At 40.4% G+C, this 20,626-nt stretch overlaps 1 protein-coding gene across 4 annotated transcripts in view; it reads left to right on the top strand.

Moving 5' to 3' along the window:
- EPB41L5 (erythrocyte membrane protein band 4.1 like 5) overlaps positions 1–20,626 on the top strand; it is a 139,695-nt gene that overhangs the window by 65,102 nt on the left and 53,967 nt on the right. For 2 of the 4 annotated variants that reach the window (XM_050917026.1, XM_050917027.1), the window contains exons 19-25: positions 5,712–5,840; positions 6,421–6,482; positions 7,293–7,403; positions 12,686–12,779; positions 13,805–13,882; positions 14,747–14,788; positions 15,342–15,475. In XM_050917026.1, the coding sequence (XP_050772983.1) occupies positions 5,712–5,840; positions 6,421–6,482; positions 7,293–7,403; positions 12,686–12,779; positions 13,805–13,882; positions 14,747–14,788; positions 15,342–15,475 (650 nt within the window). Of the gene's footprint in view, positions 1–5,711; positions 5,841–6,420; positions 6,483–7,292; positions 7,404–12,685; positions 12,780–13,804; positions 13,883–14,746; positions 14,789–15,341; positions 15,476–18,140; positions 18,214–20,626 lie in introns of those variants that run through there. The other 2 variants (XR_007768389.1, XM_050917030.1) reach the window with 2 other exon arrangements.

The raw sequence follows: 20,626 nt of genomic DNA, 5'->3' as shown, positions 1-20,626 counted from the left end.
TTTGGGTTAGTTTTCCCTTCAGATGCTCCTACAAAGCAATCTGATTAAAAGCAACTCAGCCTTCTCCCCCTTGTGTTACAAACCCAAGATACTCGCTGTATTTTGAATAGGAAGAGAAGGCAAAACAACACACACTACACCACAGAATTAGCCCAGGAGGGCTAAAGGTTTGATCTACCTCCCGTTGAAGTCAATGGGGTTTTCTCTTTCAGTTAAGTTGGCTCAGAATCTGTTAAAAGATTTGGAGAAGTACATGTGTAGGTTGAATTGCGTGACTGCTGAGCCCATTTCTATGTTTCTTCCCTTTTTTGAGAAACGTCTGTTGCTTCTGTATGCTCATAGCTACCGAGTATTGTGTTCATATGTCTCCTTTAAGGGCTGACAACTGGGATGCCTTGGGTACCTTTCTGTTTGGCGACTGCATTACAAAGATTACCAAATCTCTAAGAAGATTAGTGGGTAGCTGTGGATCTTACTATGCCGAATGTAAACAAAGGCAAATGAACACAATTTATTTCAGAATATCGTGATTTGTTCATCTCCCTGTTGGCTTTAAACAAAGAGGGAAACAATTCCGTAGATTAAATCAAGAGAGAATAGAATGAAACCCTCTGTTCATAGTGTTAAATTGTGGCTATGGTAAACTAAACACACTGAGACTCATATGATGAGTTAATCTAACAAACAGATGCCTGTACCGTACAGCCCTGATTATGCATATGTCACACAGGACACTGAATAACTTTGGATAATGGAAGTTCTGGATAATCAAAATAATTTTCAGTTTAATAGTTACTGGGCAATATATTGCTGTTTAGATAATGGAGTTTTGCACACCTGAGGTCTAGATAATTAAGGATGAATTATACTACGACTACTTAGTTTTGTAAGCAGACACCTATCAGTAAGGATCTGCGGATGACCTTCTAAAACTGATCATTGTGAAATTGTAGGGTGTAAACTCTATTTGAATCAGTATTTTTCCTCTAGTAGAAAAGTAGAAAGTTGTTTGGCTAAAGCTTTTCAAGCTATGCTGACTCTAAGCAAGTGGTAATTTGAGAATGATGGTTAAAAACAAAGAGCTAGAGATTGTTTGAGGTGGTCAATTTTGAGCTGGACAGAAATTGCAAGGTCACTTAGAGGGTCACAGCTCATAGATCAAATGTTTCTCGTGAAATGATTCCCAAAATGGTGACCTAAGAACAGTAGTTAAAACCAGTTTGGGAGTGGCCCCCTCTTGGTTTTAAACCTACTGTTTTTGAAAGCTACTTCAAAAAATCCTGTGTATCTCTAATACATAAAATCTATTACAAAATGCATATGTACAAATTATGGACCTGATCCTGCAAGCAGTCCCATTGTTATCATCTACTCTGCTTATGTGATAAAGACTTGCAGTACCTGTTCCTGTCAGACTAGTTATAAACTGCCATAGTGTATTACTATAAAGAGAAATAATTAAACTAAAATCTTAAAGCTAACTTTATTTTTTATTCTTTTATTATCTGAGCTATTTCTCTTTCTATGTTTTTTGCTTGCTGATTTCAGCCTGCTGTGTCATTTTGTCTTTGTAATAATATGTAAAATATCTCCAGTTTTGTTTTAGCTTCCTGGAATATACCAGGCAAGAGATTGTAAGAAGCATGACAAATTGCATTGTCAACAGAATGGGTCAGTAGTTCTCTGCTTGTGAAAGCAAAGCAGTGCCTTGTACCAGTGAGCAAAGGAACTTCACCAAATGCCAGTGAATTGTTCATCAGCTGTTAGCTGAAAAACTTGAACGTTCTCTTCTAAAGATCAGAGCTTGTCTCTGAGTATCATCTCTAGATAATTCCAGATTTACATCCACTCTTGATTGGTTCTTTGGTAGGGAAATATCTACTTCTCTATCGGTCCCCTTAGAAAGGGCAGAATCTATCTGGAATGAAAATTTGCAAATGTGGAATGAATGGCTTTATTCTTCCAAGCCAGTTGCTGGAGTTTTATAGCTGCTCGCTGCCAAACTTTGTTTGAATGGAAGCACATAACTGTCATTCCCAAGCTTTTGACTAGCACATTGGACAAATCTCAGGAGCCTAACAAAGGAGAGCAATTAGTTCTTCAATACACTTTCATCAGCTTCTAGAATGAAATGGATAGTGAAACCTAGCCCTAGTTCCTGAGTAATGTTTTTACTCCCGAGGTGGTTTTTTGGGGTTTCTTAGTCTTGTGCTACTTAAACTATCATAAAGAAAAGTGGAAAAGTTACTTGACAGTGTGGACGTACCAGACTCTGGGAGATTTTTTCAAAGGTACCAAAAGCAAGTAAGTGCCAAGCTCTCATTCAGAGTCAATGGGATTTAGTTTCCTAATTCTCATTTGTGCCTTTGAAGATCACCCCCTCTGTCATTACACTGCAGTGTTTGTATAGTCTTCAGATGTAATTTGATGTATTATAGATACAATTTATAGAACAGATACCCACTAATGAACAAACAGTTAGTCTAAGCGTATTCCAGTAGGCAGGAACAATGAGAACTGCCATCGACCTGGGATATTTACATACCTGCAGAGTTAGGTGTCTTTGCTAACTACCCGAATTAAGTGTCATGTGCCAAATACTTATCCCCCACCATTTCGTTAAACACAGAATAAAACTGGCGCAGGGAGATGTCTGTTAATCTGAATAGAAATAGTTTTGTGGCATTAAAAGAAAATCAACAACAAGTTTTCATTTAAATATTTCCCCAACAATGTAGGGAACCTAAACACGTGCTACTGCATGAGAACCCGAAAGTGACTGGGCTAGATTCACTGTCCATACTGAGGAAACTGCAACAAAAATAAACCACAGAATAGTGAAAAGTAAATAATATGTGTGTGTATATATATTTAGTTTTAATAATCAAAGTTATTGTAGCACCACTGGAAAAATGAATTGTAGAAATTCCATACTATAATACCGATTGAGAGTCTCTAGATTTTTTGTAATTCCAATGTTTTCTGCAGAATGTAAATCTTTCATTTATAAAACAATCTGGTTGCAGCAATAACCTTTTAAATGTGAACCAGTGCAGAGAAGATGTCGTGAGTCTGCAGACATACTTGGGGTCAGATTTTGAAAAGAGCTCAACTCTGATTTAAGCATTATGAGTGCTCAACATGAGGCAGCTCCCACTAAAAACAATAGGAGCTGCTGGATGCTGAGCATGTTAGAACTTCTGGCCCCATTTGTGGATGATATGCACTTTAGAAAATTTGGCCCTTAATTGTTAGCTCAGAGAGATCAGAAATGTCTCCTGTTCTTTTGAGTGTGATGTTAATTCTGAAACCCAGTGTGGTTGGATTAATTTGTAAGGATATTCCACAGCAATAAAGTTGGAATGACATTTATTAGAGACTTTATTCTGTTGAAATCAAAGCAGTGAAGGAGTCAGTACGACGACCATATGTGTGATTATTTTACTTGCTTCTTCTGGCAAATATTGACCATTGTATCCACAAAACACTCTAACTAGGGCTGGAAAATTATGTAAAGATGCTGCAAATATCTGAATATTCTAACTTTTTCCCTTTGGCCCTCCACTTAGCACTCAGCAAGAGTGGGCAGTAGGGAAGATATAGAGAGATAGACTGAGGAGAGAAGGATAGATCTCAAGGATATGGGGAGAATTAATGGGGAAGGTTAATGATTTGTTACAATATAAAAGTTTGTTTTTGTTAAACTATTCCATAAAGTTATAAACTATCCACTAAATATTTTAATAGCATTTCATATATTTAGTGTGAATGTGTGTCTCCCCCCCGGCCCCCAAATTTCTTTTGCCCATAATTATTGGCAACAATTAAAAACACCCTATTTTACATTGACAGTAGCCCTGTAAGGTTGGACCAACTTTTGCCTTTGGGGATTGCTGACTTAGGCCATATATTTTTAAATCTGTGTGCCTAAAGTTAGGCTTATAAATCCATACTTGGACACCTAAATAAGTGGTCTGATTCTCAAAAGAACTGAACATCCAGCAGCTCTCACTGAAAATCTTATTTTGTAATTCCAGTTAATTGACAAGGCTAAGAGTGAAGGAGGGATGTCAGTCAGCAGTGAAGAGGTTACCCTTCTCTTGTTGTCTTTGGTGATGAGCATGCATAGTTTAAAAAAAAATGCTATCTGCATACAAGCCGATAAGCTAAAATACTGCTCTTTCTATGCACACCAACAGCTCCTCTGGCTTCAGTGGGATTTCTCCTGTGTTTAAGGCCTGCAGTATTTTGGCAATATGTTGAGCACTGTAGGGGGAGAAGATTTGCCTAACGAAGAATCAGTCTTGCTTATCAAGTGACTAAATATATGATGAGGAACATAGGGCTCTGGAACTTCCCCCGCTGAGTCGCATCCTGAAGAGAAGGGTCGTAAGGTTTAGTTTCCACTCAGTTGATTAGCATCTGTCACTAATCAAATAGCAGTTAGCAGATTGAAAACTTGATTAACACTTTGCAATTAAGAAAAATAGTACATGTAATCAAAAAAACTGTTTTAGAATAGATATTGCAGATTTTGACTGATCTCGGTGTGTGTCTGACTAGTACTTTTACTTCTGAAGTAATTTAGTGAGAAAAGTATTGTGATAGCCTTGTCTGTCTGGCTGGTTAGTCTAATATACTACTGGAGTCTAAGGAAAAAAAATCTCTTGAAGCTGCATTTGAGAGCAAATGTTCAGCTGCCTACTTAGGATAAATTGATTTAAGATGGTAGGTACCTTATTTACATTAATAGGATTTAAAACTGAATTAAAAACCCCATCCAGTTGCTAGGTGAGTAATTCCATATGGTTCCACTCACCAGAGTGACATAATGTGGAAAGTTGTGCATTGCTCATGTAAATTCTTAGCTCCTGGTTTTCAAAAGCCTTTATATTTGTACAAAGCATTATGTGCACAGGGTTGTAGAAACAGATCTGTGCCAAGACGCTATTAGTAAAACACATCATTTTTCTCATGATAGGCTTTAGAATGGTTAGCACATTTCATATTGAGAGTATTTTGTAAGCACCAAGGCCTTGATCCTGCATGTCCTTGTGTATTGTCCAGTATTGTGCACAAGGACTCTGCTCCACAAGGCAAACGGACGCTGCACGTAATACAAGTAAGGTTAAGCACCAGGCACAATCCTCTGCACTGAGCAGTGGGTGAGTCTAACAAACACTCCCATTGTGCACCTACTCCCTTATCCACTTATGCAAGGTGGAGAAGAGTTGGGTGGGGCTAACAAATGACTAAGGAGACATGGGCTGAAACATGTTTCTCAACCTGGTAATGAAGAACTTCACTCAGTGCTCCCCCGAAGTCTCACTGCTGTTATTAGTCAGGAGGTGTAACTATGTGGCCTTGCAGCAGTATGCTCATTATTGCAGGATCAGTCTCCCATGCTGTCCGCCTTTTGCATACTGCATCTTGCCTGGCTTTAAATGCAACACTCAACCCCTGTGCTGTGTAGGATCAGATCCCTGCTAGTTAACCCTTTAACTACTACTTTACAATCAAGTTTCAAAATAAAGTCAGAAATTGTTTCTCTGTTTGAATATTTGCCTTTTCTGATTTTTATTTTTATTTTTATTTTTATTTTTTACACTGAAGCCTTGCTGTTTAACGTTGGGTGTTGATGTTTATGGACTCAGCCCAGCCCAGGTTTTTTCATGGAGGGGATGCTCCTAATGAACATTTTCCATTTCTAGGATGAGGTGGTGAAGTTAACAGATAAATGTCTCAATAACACAATTGAGAGCCCAGTAACAACATCAGAGCGTCTTCCTGCAGACATAAAGAGCAACATCCTGAAGGCCCAGGCAGAGGCAGTGCACAAGGTACATACTTTGCTCAGAAAGATTATGCCATTCTCAGGTGTTCCCCTTAGGACTGGCTAGAAGGTACACCATCAAGAAGCCTCAATTAACCCTCTGCTTGAGTTTGACTCTCTTGATAGTCTACTGACCTGGAGAGGCTGCTGTATGGGACTAGTCTTTAGGTATGAAGGCTCTGTGTAATTAGAGGGTGAAACAGTGGCAGAGTGGAACTGCCCTCTGACCTTCAGAGGGAGATACACTGACCACTCTGCCGGCCTTGGGCCTTAGTGGGGTCCCTCTCAGCATATTCCAGCTTTTCCTTTCAACAGAGATAAGGATCTGAATAAGTTTGGTGCTTGCACTGCTAGCAGATGTATTAAGAAGTGTTAATTGTTTCTTGGAGGACCTGGCTGGATTGTTTTACATTAGCACTGAGGTTTTCATAAGAAAAAAATAATTGACTGTGCTTTGTTTGAATAGCAGACACATGGCTCACTCTCCCCTTGGGAAGGGAAACTTCAGACTTTTCCATGAGTGTCTAAAGTGACGCAAAGATGGAGTTAAATTTTGGAAAGTTATTTTCGTGTTCATTTCCTTTTAGATCATGAGAGAGGATAGCATGTTGGACAACAAGAAAGCCAGTATTCACGATGCCACTGCCAGGTACTGCATAGGGCTGGAGGAAAGAAGCAGCATGCTCACGTGACCTGAGCACAGAACTGGGAGTCTGGAGTGCTGGAGGCATACTCCTGATAATGATTCTTATCAGTGGTTTAGAACAAGTGATTGAAGTCCACCTATGAAAAGGGGACAATTTAAGTTTCCACATCTGTTAATTTAGCATCTTATAAGGTTTAATTCTTTAATATGTGTAAAGCACTTCAAAGCAAAACATCACTATGCAGTGTACTTGCTAAGTGTTGTTTGTTATGTACAAGATAATTCAGATACTCAATCTGAGCTTTCCATCTTTTTTTCCTTAACCCATTAATGGCATTTCCTTTTTTTAGGTAATTTAGCATGGTGAAAGTTGCTACCTGGGCAGTTTGAGACACTGAAGTCATATCCTGCTACACAGAACATTGCCCCACTAGAGTATTTCAGCTCTGTCCTAGGGTACAGAGGGTAATTTAGTCTCCATTGCTTACTTTTTGGCCACACTGCTTAGAGTGCCAGCAATGGGATCACTTACAATGGAGTTTATATAAAGTGAACACGTGTGTGCAAAAAACTGGCACTGACAGCTCATTTCACACAAGTCATTGCCGGGGTTGGCTGGATTTGAACTAGGTACATAGAGGTTAAAGCAGTAACTTGGTGACAAGTTATCTGAGAGAATCATGTGGCAGGCCCCAAAACATTTGCATAGGCAAGTAACTGAAAAGAGTTTGGTTTAGCAGGGAAGAAAATGTCTTTCTCCTGAGGATGGATAAAGAACTGGCAATGAGGAGTTGTACCTGTTCCTTTTTGCAGGGGCATCCTGATCTCAGGGAAAGCACAGAGCAGCCTCCTGGCAACCAACCAACTTTTTCAGGAATCAAGAGAAGTGCTGAAAGAAATCCCTGCCTCAAATGCCTTCCTTCCGTAAGTGCTCTGGGAAGGAATGTTACTGGGATAAGGAAACAGCTCAGCAATTATCCTGGGAAAGATGAGAAACAGCTGTTAGCTAGCAGGATGAACACTTCTTCACCAATGGGGGGAGGAGGAGAAAAGCTAGGCTGGCTTCATCTGCTGACTTTTCTTTATCACACACTCACTATGGTCTTCAGAGTGCATGAAAATAAATGGCAACAGAGCAGAATGATGCAGCAGGGATATGCAGAAATTGTTGTTCTTAATATTCTCTTTTATGCTTATGTAATTTGCCTGTTAAAATTTTTAAAATCAAATAAATAGCTAAAAGGAATTTGATCAAGGAAGTGCAGTCAAAAACATACCAAAAGAGAATAGGAAATACAAGTGTGTTTGAGGTTTTTTAGATTGCAGTGAGAGCAGGGTATTTTTAGTGTAAACATCCCCATATGTATCTAAACACAAAAGCAGTGCCTGAGAACTGACTGGGAAAGAGAGTGAAATTAAGCAAGCTAGGAACGAGCACCAGCCCTGGAGTTAGGAGGCCTGGATTCTATTCCTGTTCTGCCAGTGACTCACTGAATGGCTTTGAAGGAATCATGCCTCAATGTTCCCATCTGTAAAATGGGGATTAATGCTTACCCGCCATAAAAAAGTACTTAGAGATCTATGGATGAAAAGGGCTAAAAATAGTCATTACTGGTTTTATTTGCAGGCCTTTCTCTGGCACTCAGCTCTGTAGCATGTGAGCCACTCAGTCAAATTAATTTATCCTCACAACCCACCTGTGAAGCCAAGGAAGTATTATTCTCATTTTATAGATGAGGTGCTTAGGCTCAGAGAGAGAGAGTGAGTGTCCTACTCATGATCAGACAGGATGTCTGTAAGTGAGTGGGACAAGAACACAAATTCCCGGTCCAGTGCCTAAACCACATAGCCTTTTTCTTCCAGTAGACTTAAGTTAAACTCTGACAGTAGTTGGTCCTCCAGTGCCTAGAGAGCATCACCTGTGCTAAGTAATCACTAGTTTAACTATCCTGGCTGAGTGGAATGCAAAACAGTAAGCAGCATAAATCATGGAAAAGGTGCATTAGCTTTTAGTGATATGTGTAAGTGTTTCTTCCCCAGTTAGATGGATCTACATCCAGCTCTCAAAATAGGGGTGTAACCAAGATCAGCATTTGGGCCCTAGTGTCCTTTTTGTAAATGATTCTGTTGATATGCTGAGACGCATTAGTACACCAGCTTCATTCTAGTCACATCTCTACAACCTCCATGGAAATCAGTGTGTTAATGAAGATTTTCAGTAGTTTGTAACATTATTTCTTGAGCTGCTGACCTTGATGCTAGACTTTCCTTGTGCATAGACTAAATACTATAATTACACACGTGTTTGCGGTGGGAAATGTGTATCCATGTGGTTCCTCATTTGCTTAATCTATTCCCCGGTAGAAGTGAGGATTTTTTGTGATTTACTGCTTGTAGTGTCTTCATTTCTAAGGGGTTTTTCCAGCCATATCAAATATAAACATGAAGAGTTGATGAGTGTTTTGGCAGCTGGCTGAAGTGAGGTCAGCAGCATCGCACATCGGAAAGAGAGAGTCATGTAATCTGAGAGAGCAGATAATCGTGAGATTTCCATAGAGAACAAGGATGATTTGTTGTCTTCGTTCCTATACTTAAATAAATTTGTCTGCATTCTCTTTGTACAAATAACTCCTGTTAAGTAGGAACACATTAATTGCTAGGCTGGATCAGACCCATGGTCCGTCTAGCCCAATATCCTGTCTCTGTTAGTGGCCAGCACCAGATTTTTCAGAGAAAGGTGGAAGAACCCCACAGTCGGTAGATATAGGCTAATATCCCTCTATGAAGGTCGTATCCTGATCCCTTAGTTTGAGACTGGCTGAAACTCTGAAGGCACATGGTTTATATCTGTTCTAAAATTTTTCTTAGCATTAGCTGTAACAACTCTGGGAATTCTTGTTGTCCACATAAATGTCCAATCCCTCTTTGAACCCTACTAAATTCTTTACCTCAATGGCATCCTGTGGCATTAAGTTCCATAATCATTACATGTGGTGCGAAAAAGTATTGCCTTTTATCATTTTGGAATTTGTCGTCTTTCCGTTTCATTAACTCCTGTTGTTCTTTTGTGTTGTGAAACAGTGAGAACTGAAGTTTCTGATCCGTCTTCTAGAATATTCTTTGTTTTATCACATCCCCTTTTATTTGCCTCCTTTGTAAGGTAAACAATCTGTTTTTTCAGTCTCCCTCATAAGAGTGTCTATCCATGTCCTTGATCATTCTCGTGGCCACTTCTGTGAACCCTCTAATTCTGCAGTACCCTTTGTGAGATGGGGTGACCAGTACTTCACACTGTAATCTAGATAAGGCCATATAATTTGAGATGGAATTGATTTATATAATTGTATTATAATATTTTCCTTATTCTCCATGCTACTAGTTGTGCATCCTGACCTTGCTTGCTTTTTTTTATAATCATAGGCTGAGGTCTTCATTGAGTTGTTCAGAGTGATATCAAAGTCTCTTTCCTGAGTTGATACAGTTAATTTAGAACCCTGTAAGGAGTAAAAGTATATAATCTTGTCCCTTTTAATGTGAATTAGTTCGCGTTTATCAACATTGGGCTTCATTTGCCATCAGAGTTGCCCATTTGCCTGAAGTTTCTGACAGTCTTCTCTAGACTTGACACAGTTATCTAGGTTAGCCATCTGCAGATTTTTCTACCTCACAGCCGACCCCCATTTCCAGATCAGTAGAACCTCAGAGTTCAGTTTTTCATAACTCTGAACAAAATGTTATGGTGATTCTTCCAAAAGTTTACAACTGAACATTGACTTCATACAGCTTTGAAACTTTTATGTGCTGATAAAAATACTGCTTTTAAGCATCTTCATTTAAATGAAACAAGCACAGAAACAGTTTCCTTGCCTTGTCAAATGTTTGTTTAAACATTCTCTTTCTTTATTTATTTTTTGTAGTTTGTTTAACACAGTAATGTACTGTATTTGCTTTTTCCTCCTTTGTCTCTGCTGCTGTCTGATTGCCTACTTCAAGTTCCAAATGAGATGTGTGGTTGACCAGTCATTTCGTAACTCTGGGGTTCTGCTGTAATTAATAAATATATTAAAAAACACTGGAGAATGCAGAGGACTTGTATACATACAGAAATTACACAGGTTAAATGAAAGATGTGATGTTAAACTGATGCCACTTTGTGTTATGGGCACTTTTACCTTGGTTTCAAGTATATGTGCAAACTAAACAAGTGTAAGCTCTGACTAAACCAGTGTAAGAGTGTCCACACACACAGCTGAACCAGTTTAACTAAATGAGTTTAATGGTATGCCTTTAGTTAAAGTTGTACAATTTCTGCATATAGGCTTGGCCTGAGTGTGAGCATACACGCGTTACAGAGCAGAAGGGGAATCTTCTGGCTCTTTCTGAGATTGCCATGCTCTCTCTGAGAAATCTGAAATACCTGGCATTCTCCAGCTTTGCCCCTAAAGATGCAGGGAGCACAGGTGAGAAGGAGGCAGCCATGAAAGTTCCAGTTCTTCTTCAAGTCGTGCCCCTATGGATGCTCCACTGTAGATGTGCTTGCATCCCTGTGCGGCTGATTGGAGAATTTTTGTAGCGGTGTCCGTTCGGCCCGCACATGTGTTGTTCCTTCCCTTGTGCTCTGCCACAAGGCTAACCAGCGTTGCATGTGCAAACCCTCCTCCATTCCTTCTCAACTGTTCCTGGCTAGAGGCAGCGCTCTGGCTGTCCGTTAACAGATTAACTTCTACAGGCTTGCTAATCGTTTTCCATACTTTAAGTACAGTACTTCTTAGAGTTTCCTTTACGTTCTTTTGGTCTTTTATTTATTTTTTTAATCTTAAAATTTTGTTTTTGTTCGACCTCTCCTCAGTTCTTCCCCCCCCAATCTGAGGATGCCCCTGGACATATGCCCGGTTCATCACGCTTCAAGAAGTGTCTCAGCTGCAAAGAATCTATCCAAGTGACTGATGGACATTGTTTGTGTGTCCACCGTCTGGGAGAAAACCACATTCCCCAGAAGCATGGTTTATGCCAGCAGTTGAAACCTAAATCCAGAAAAGATAGAGAGCGGAGACTTAAGCTTCTTCTAATGGAAGCGGCCCTCCAACCACCCTCAGACCCGTGCCAAGACTTCACACATTGAGAATCCCCATCGCAACCCTCTACATCTAAGGGAGAGCCTTGGCCTTCTATTTGGACAGGACAAAAGTTTTTAGAAAATCTCCTAGGCTCTTCCTCCCCACTGGGGATAGGTCTAAAGGCACAGCGATTTCAGCTCAAAGACTCTCCAAATGGGTCTCAAACTTTATCAAACTCTGTTATCGGATTTGTAATTTAGCGCCTCCATCCGTAATCCTTATGCACTCTGCAACATAGAATCCCTCACCTCTCGCATTCTTCAAGGGTATCTCTATATCAGAAATCTGCAGAGCAGCTTCCTGGGCATCTGCACATACCTTTTCAGAACACTATGCCACCCTGGGGGACTCCGCTGCAGACGCCAGACTGGGCACCCCAGTACTTTCCTCCATAACAGACTCGACTCGGAGGCCCCAGTCACTTGTAGAGGATGCTGCTCAGGAGTCACCAACAGTGGAGCACTCATAGGGACATACTTGAAGAAGAAGAGGAAGTTACTCCCCTGGTGCAGTACCAATGGTTCTTTGAGGTGTGTCCCCTTATGGGTGCTCCACAACCCACCCTCCTTTCCTCTACTTTGGAGTTCTCATCATAAACTCTGTGGTAGAGAAGGAACTGAGGAGGATTTACCTGCGTTAACACTGGTTAGCGTTGTGCAGAGCACAAGGTAGGGACAGGACCCTGCTACCAAAATTCTCCGATCAGCAGCACAGGAACACAAACACACCTACAGTGGAGCACCTTGAAGGGGAGGGGACACCTTGAAGAACTATCGTTACTGCACAAGGTGAGTAACTACTACTTCTCCATACACAAGTTTGAGACAAGTGCTGTAAAAAATCCCCTCTGGGATGAAGATGTTGACATTGTTCACTGCCTGGGATGTCTGCAGTACAGTGCAGTGGCAGGTGCTGAGAGGGCTACGGGTACTTGGCAATCACATCAGCATCTTTCTTATTCATAAGCATGAATCTCCTTCTTGCCCTATATTGATTTGTTGTTGTGTTTCTAGGCTAAGTTGTCATAAAGGCAGCGCTGGTTATTTCACACGGCCTCTGCAGTGTGGTGAGAATGTTTTCTTCTTTCAGTAATGCGTTAGGAGAGGATAATGCCACCTCTGGCCCTGAAGAATCACTGGTTCCAGCTATTCTGGCTCCAGCAGAGGAGACTGCTGTTTTAAAGGTACCCACCACCTGTTTGTGTGCAAGGCTCTTCATTTCACACTGAGACACTGACACTGTCATTTTAATACAAGAGGAACGGCTCTGTGCACATAATAAACTTTACAGCAGCGTACTTGTTGTAGCCACACATTAACCAAGTCATGATTTCTGCTGTATGCAAATACCATATGACCCCATTTTAAACCCCACTCTGGGGTATGTCTCTTTGTGTTGTCTGTCCAACACTCTGGTTTCTGTAATACTCCAGGATGGCGACCTAGAGCATAGGATTTTCTGAACTAGCGTGTGGATGAATCTGCTTTATCCCACAGTTTTGATGTCTCAGGGAACAGATTCTAAGAATGAAATTCTGCCACTTGACTGCACGGGTGCAGTTCCCACTGAAGTCAATAGCAGGGGCAGGGTTTGATCCTGAAGTTTTTATTGTGTTGCTTAGATTTTGATTCTGATTCAAAGATAGTGTGTTCTCCATGGGGGCACCAGTGAGCACAAATATAGATGTTTTATGTGCATGTGACATGGTCAGCATCTCTGTGTCCATCTCCAGACAATTAAATGACAGTAACGTGGAACTCCTGTGATATTTCACTAGGCTAAGGGGTTCCGTGTATGATTCTGGATCCCCAAAAGAGAAGGCTTCTTAGCTGCTGCACCTCTAACCGATTTTATGCTGCTGATTCCAGTGCACAGCTATATCCACTTTTCCCAAGTTTAGATCTTCAATCCAGAGACTCCACTTAAACAATTGTATCATCCACATGCACAAGTGTAGTGAATGATTTTACTCCTACACAGCAATGTTGGTGTAAAATCTTCTAGCACAAAGCCTAGGCTGGGGAGATGAGAACAGAAGGGCTTGATAATAAAGATCTGATAATACTCGCTTTTGTTTAAAAGATTAACAAAGACCAGGCTTGGCAATGGAACAGTAAATTGATGAGGGCACTCAGAAATCAAGAAACCACTAAAATACTCCATCTGCAGACTAATGGGGATTTAATTAATAACTGATTTATTTTACAGAGCAGTCCAGATGACCTTGATGTTTTGTTAACATCGCTGACGGAGAATCTAATTGACTTTACAGAAACCATTCCTCAGGTAACCGTTTAAAAACCAGTTGCTTAAAGGGAGCCTCCTTCATGCATACAGATTTGATTTAACTATTGACTATTTATAAAAGGAAATGTGATCTATTTCTAGATGTCTGTCATTTGGTATCTGTCCATCGGATTTGTGTCTGATATGCAGTAGTAGCATGGTTGCTGGTTTGATAATCCACATGTGCCTTAGATTACCACTCTGATTTGTTGGGGCACTATATGGGTGCTTACCACATTATGGCTCTGAACCAGAAGTGAGGTCACCTGAATTGGTTACAAGTATCATAGTTTAGTGTGGAGCAGTTTTCTACCCTCCCCACGAATACCACACTGCTTATGGGTGCATTCTGGAAAAATCTGGACAGCTGCCCCAAGCACGTCAGCAGGGATAGGGAGTACTTGGAAGGCATGCACCCAAAGCAGCACTGATGACAGTGTGCTCTGGAGTGTCTTTACTGCACAGAGAGCTGGTGAGGAGGAGGAGGAGGGGTAGTGGACCTGACAAACCAGTTGCAGAAAAGGGGTCCGATACACACTGCAAAAAACTCCCAAAAAATGGTTACTGGAAGACAGCTATGTGCTAAAACCCAGTCAGCTGACCACTGTACTAATCAGTTATTAGCTATGTGATGTTCAGACACAAATCATGTTTAAAGTCAGTCACTGTTACAAGCAGCTTGATTCAAAGCCATAGTGTTGGATGGGCCCTTAGCAATGGTGCAGGCTGACAAGATATAAATAATGTGATAGTGCTGCTAGCAACAAATTAACTTTTGAGTCAAATTGTTTTGAGGAAATAATGTTTCTAAAGCATTTTGCATTTCATTGAAACTTTTCCAGCATCTTTGTTTTCCTTTGGCAGGTGTCTTCCCAGCCCACAATTACACCCAGGTGGATCGTGCCAGTGAGTAGTTCAATCATTCTTATTTATTTATAATTCAGAGTGGAGATTTAATGGGATGTTCTCAAAAATAGTTTAGTTTTGTGTTACATTTTATTCAGGTAGCTGTTTTTATGGGATTTTTAAAAAAAATCTGTGCCAGTGGATTTTAAATGTAATCATTCCTCTTTGCTGTTCGAAAGCCATATACAACAGTATTGTGCCTGGATCCCAACAGCAATGAAACCGGCAAGAAACAGTTTCATTAGGGTGACAACTTCAATAACACATTTGAATCTTCTTCTGGCCATGACTAGTAATGCTCAGATGTGGGATTATTTCTATTTAAGAAGATAAATTTCATATTCACAGTCTTCTGTTTGAGTTATTTTCTGTAAAGTTTCTTTAATGATTTCCATTTGGTTGACACCCCTTCCCATCCTCCCAACCTCTAGGAGCATGTTAGTTTCCTCTGACATTGTGACTTCCAACCAGTTAGGCACTACTGACAAATGTACTTGTCCCCTCTCAACAGTGCTTTTGACCCCAGTTTTCTGTTTCATTCTCCCTAATTCAGAGTGGGCAGATTTCCAATGGGCCTTTGGGGAATGATGTTGTTTTAGCTCTAAAGGCAGTGAAAGGCAGCGCTGAACCATTGTCGCTTCCAGCTGGATCTCCATCATCACAGCAGTCAGCTGAAATCCTTGCAAGGTAAGGGCTCTTTCCCAGCTATCTGATGCATTGGGTGACGGTTGGGAAGAATGGTGTCCTGCCCAAATTCCGTCCTGAGTTACATTCTGTCCATTCCTGCAGTTGAGTGTAGTATGTTTCGCTTCCTTGCCTAAACTTCCGTGTACTGTGGGGGTACAGTGGTTTCATTTGGAGTGTTTAAGTAATTGTATAGTTTGTATATCAGTAGATAGAGCAAGTGATGAAAAGCACTGTATAAAAAACACAGCTTTTTTATAAAAAAAAAAAAAAAAAAAAGATGTTAACAGACAATGAAAAGGAAGTACAATGAACAATACAAATGCAGCTGTAGAGTTCAGAGGTAAATCTGTCCCCATAAAGTCTGCCAATAACAAAGCAATTTAGTCAGCTGTGTATGAAAAAGAAAAGGAAACAGAAGTGAATTTCTGGAAATCTTTTCCACACCCCACTGGAGCAATATAAAACAATATCCAGCAGGTTTAAAAACTTAAGACATCGAGAACAGGCACATAATCATTTACAGGTACAACCTTTGAAACTGATCCCACATTGAAAAAGAGATGAAATACCAAATAAGCATAAGAACAGCCATACTGGGTCAGACCAAAGATCCATCTAGCTCAGTATCATGTCTTCTGACAGTGGCCAATGCAAGGTGCCCCAGAGGGAATGAACAGAACAGAACAGATCATCATCAAGTGATCCATCCCTTCGCCCATTCCCAGCTTCTGGCAAACAGAGGCTAGGGACACCATCCCTGCCTGTCCTGACAAATAGCCATGCATGGACCTATCCTCCATGAATTATCTAGTTCTTTTTTGAACCCTGTTAGTCTTGGCCTTCACAATATCCTCTGGCAGGAGTTCCACAGGTTGAGTGTATGTTGTATAAAAAAAATACTTCCTTTTGTTTGTTTTAAACTTGTTGCCTATTAATTTCATTTGGTACCTCTAGTTCTTCTCTTTATGAGAAGAGTAAACGCTTCCTTATTTACTTTCTCCACACCAGTCATGATTTTATAGATATCTATCATATTGTCCCTTAGTCGTCTCTTTTCCAAGCTAAAGAGTCCCAATCTTATTAATCTCTCCTCATACAGCAGCCATTCCATGCCCCTAATCATTTTTTGTTGCCCTTTTCTGAACCTTTTCCAAGTCTAATATATCTTTTTTGAGATGGAGCAACTGCATCTGCACCAGTATTCAAGGTGTGGGCATACCACGGATTTATATGGTGGCAATATGATATTTTCTGTCTTACTATCTATACCTTTCTTAATGATTCCCAACATTCTGTTCGCTTTTTTGACTGCCGCTGCACATTGAGTGGATGTTTTCCGAGAACTATCCACAGTGACTCCAAGATCTCTTTCTTGAGTGGTAACAGCTAATTTAGACCCCATCGTATATGTATAGTTGGGATTATGTTTTCCCATAGCTGCTTACTTTGCTTAAGAGCCTTGGTGAGGAACCTTGTCAAAGGTTTTTGAAAATCTAAATACACTATATCCACTGGATTCCCCCTTGTCCACATGCTTATTGACCCCCTCAAAGAATTCTAGTAGATTGGTGAAGCATGATTTCCCTTTACAAAAACCATTTTGACAATTCCCCAACAAATTATGTTCATCTATGTGTCTGACAATTTTGTTCTTTACTGTCGTTTCAACCAGTTTGCCTGGTACTGGAGTCAGGCTTACTGGCCTGTAATTGCCGGGGTCACCTCTGGAGCCCTTTTTAAAAATTGGCATTATATTATCTATCCTCCAGTAATTTGGAACAGAAGCTGATTTAAATGATAGGTTACAGACTACAGTTAGTAGTCCTGCGATTTCACTTTTGAGTTCCTTCAGAACTCTTGGGTGAATACCATCTCGTCCTGGCAACTTATTACTGTTTAGTTTATCAGTTTGTTCCAAAACCTCCTCTAATGACACCTCAATCTCCTCAGATTTGTCACCTAAAAAGAATGGCTCAAGTTTGGGAATCTCCCTCACATCCTCAACTGTGAAGACCGATGCAAATAATTCATTTAGTTTCTCCACTATTGTCCTTTAGCACCCCGATTGTCCATTGGCCCCCCTGGTTGTTTAGCAGGCTTCCTGCTTCTGATATACTTAAAAAAAAAATTGCTATTACTTTTTGAGTCTTTGGCTAGCTGTTCTTCAAATTTTCTTGTGGCTTTTCTAATTATATTTTTACACTTCATTTGCCGAGCTTATGCTCCTTTCTATTTTCCTCACTAGGATTTAACTTCCACTTTTTAAATGATGCCTTTTTGCCTCTCACTGCTTCTTTTACTTTGTTGTTAGCCACGGTGGCTCTCTTTTGGTTCTCTTACTATGTTTTTTAAATTTGGGGTAGACATTTAAGTTGAGCCTCTGTTATGGTGTCTTTAAACAGTTTCCATGCAGCTTTCAGGGATTTCACTTTTGGCACTGTAACTTTTAACTTCTGTGTAACTATCCTCCTCATTTTTGTGTAGTTCCCCTTTCTGAAATTAAATGCTACAGAGTTGGGCCACTGTGGTGTTTTCCCCACCACTGGGATGTTAAATTTAATTATATTATGGTCACTATTACCAAGACGTCCAGCAGTATTCACCTCTTGGACCTGATCCTGTGCTCCACTTAGGACTAAATCAAGAATTGCCTCTCCTCTTGTAGGTTCCAGGACTAGTACTCCAAGAAGCAGTCATTTAAGATGTCAAGAAACTTTCTCTCTGCATCCCATCCTGAGGTGACATGTACCCAGTCAATATGGGGATAGTTGGAAATCCCCCATTATTATTGAGGGTTTTTTTTAATAGCCTCTCTAATCTCCCTGAGCATTTCACAGTCATTATCACCATCCTGGTCAGGTGGTCGGTAATATAGCCCTACTGCTATATTTTTATTATTTGAGCATTGAATTACTATCCATAGAGATTCTATGATACAGTTTGGTTCATTTCAGATTTAAAAGCATGTTGTAAATGATAACAAATATAAATCTCATAATTAGATATTTGGTCAGAACTGTTGCCAGAAATTCTTCAACTGAGTTTATACAATCTCCAGCCCTTGCCTTCATTTTTTCCCCCAATTCACTTTGCAAGCCAATAAAATGTGCTGAGTATCATCAAAGTTGCAAAAGCCCCACGCTTTTGATCTTTAAAAAATAATTTCTATTTCAGCATACCACTCCTGATAATGTCCACCCACCCGCTCTTGAAACTGTTTTGTAATGAAGTGAACATTTTCCTCTGATCATAAGTAACTCTGACTATAGCAGGAAATGTGTTTATTTTTTTAAGCCAAAGAATACTCCTTTGACTCCAGATTAACAATATAACATGTTTTTTTTCCCTCTATGGAGGAAAAGGACAGAATTAACTCACAAAAAAGTTTGCTTAGAGCACTGATCAGAGACCCCTTCAACATGAAAGGACCTAACAGATTCAGTGTTGGACATATCCATGTCCAAATTAAAGGAAGAAATAATCTGGGCCCCAATTCTGTCAGCTGTTCTGGGCGGCTGTACCCCTGCACCCATACACAGACAGGTGCAGCTTCTGTGTTATGTACGTTTGTTATGAGATTTACAAACATCTCTCCCTTGTGATGCAGGTTCACATGAACCTGTGTATGGAATCCTACGAGTGATGTAGATTAATCAGTTTCAGAATGCAACAAGATTTCCTCTTTACATGATTTTGAATCTACATCTGTCTCTCTCTTTGATCTCCAAATTAACAGTTTGTGGCATTTTAAGAATCAAACTTTATCTCTAAGCACTTTGAGATCTATAGATGTAAAACTCAATACAAGGACTAAGAATTGTGTATTATTATTGAAATAAGCTAATTGCTTGAGGGGTCTTTGAGGTTTTAACAGCACTCATAGGAACATCCAAATCAGAAATGCTTGCATTCACTAACAGAATGCTATTACACATTCATTGGCTCAGGAATGGGGTGGGAGAGGGGTTGATGCAGAGAAATAACCACATCTGTACCTGAGTTATGGGTTCATGATGAGAGTTAAGTGTCCAAGCAAACTTAGCATTACTTCATTCTTCTGACACCTTTAGGTGATGTAATAGCTATAATTATTATTGCCCAAAATATAAAAATCAGGCAACTTACTAACAGACCCCAAAAGAGGAACTGTACATAAAATGTCTGTCAAGCACAGATGGCAATTATTACAGGGAGCAGCACTGTTACAGACACTCAGCAGAAAATCCTTGCCTCTATCTCTCAGGCCATTCATTTATAAAGGTTTCTATTCACACTCCCCAAATGGAAACATCACTGTAGGCAAAAATCCTGGGGAGAAAGAAAACCTCATAACTGGGTCAGATTTCAGTTTCTGAGAGCAAGGATTTCAGTATTGCTATGCAAACAAGGCCACCAAACCTCCAACACCAAAAACAATGAGTATGTTTCTCTCCTTGACATGGTTAACTCTTCTGATGCCAGGGAGGGTGCTACTAGCTGGAAGGCAGACAACAGGAGCCATTGGTAGGTGACACTTCTCCCCCATGGATCACATGCCAGCTGAGTACCTGGAGTAGCAGGGCTTTCTGTGACTCTCAGCATGGCAGTCCCCACTCTGAATTTCAGCTCAGTGGGTTTTTCTTCTGTTTTGTACTTTTACTACCAATAAAGATTCTGCAACCAGGTCTCAGCTCGCAGTGTTGTTGCTGACGCACAAGGCAAAATCCATTCCAACTTGTCCTTCTGCAGCTGGTCCCTTTTAGAGAAAATAGGAAGGTCTGTTCCTCCTTTCAGGTATAATACAAAGGGAACACAACCACTGAAAACAGCCAACACAAATCTGGATCTTAGACGTTTGCTGCATTACCACGGAAGCTGCTAACATTCATTGTTCACTTCTCCTTGAAAGAGAACTATGTCCAACATTGCCTGCTCTCAGAAATAACACAACCCCTAATGGGCAGGTATCTACACCCCAAACATAGGCCCTTATTGAAGGTTTTTGGAATCTCAGAGGAGAAGCTATGGAGACTGAACTGCCCTTCATCCCTAGGGACCTCTCCAGGTCCGGTGCACTGCTGAGGTAGTGTGGAGAAAGCTTGTACTGCTGCTACTTCACCGGCACACCAGTATAGGTGCAGTACAACTGTCAGCTTGGCTCCTTTCACATGC

Source organism: Gopherus flavomarginatus, chromosome 10, assembly GCF_025201925.1.
Source record: "Gopherus flavomarginatus isolate rGopFla2 chromosome 10, rGopFla2.mat.asm, whole genome shotgun sequence".
Classification (NCBI taxonomy): Eukaryota; Metazoa; Chordata; order Testudines; family Testudinidae; genus Gopherus; species Gopherus flavomarginatus.
The sequence above is the reverse complement of the archived record's forward strand: the minus strand, read 5'-3'. Positions and strand labels throughout refer to the sequence as shown.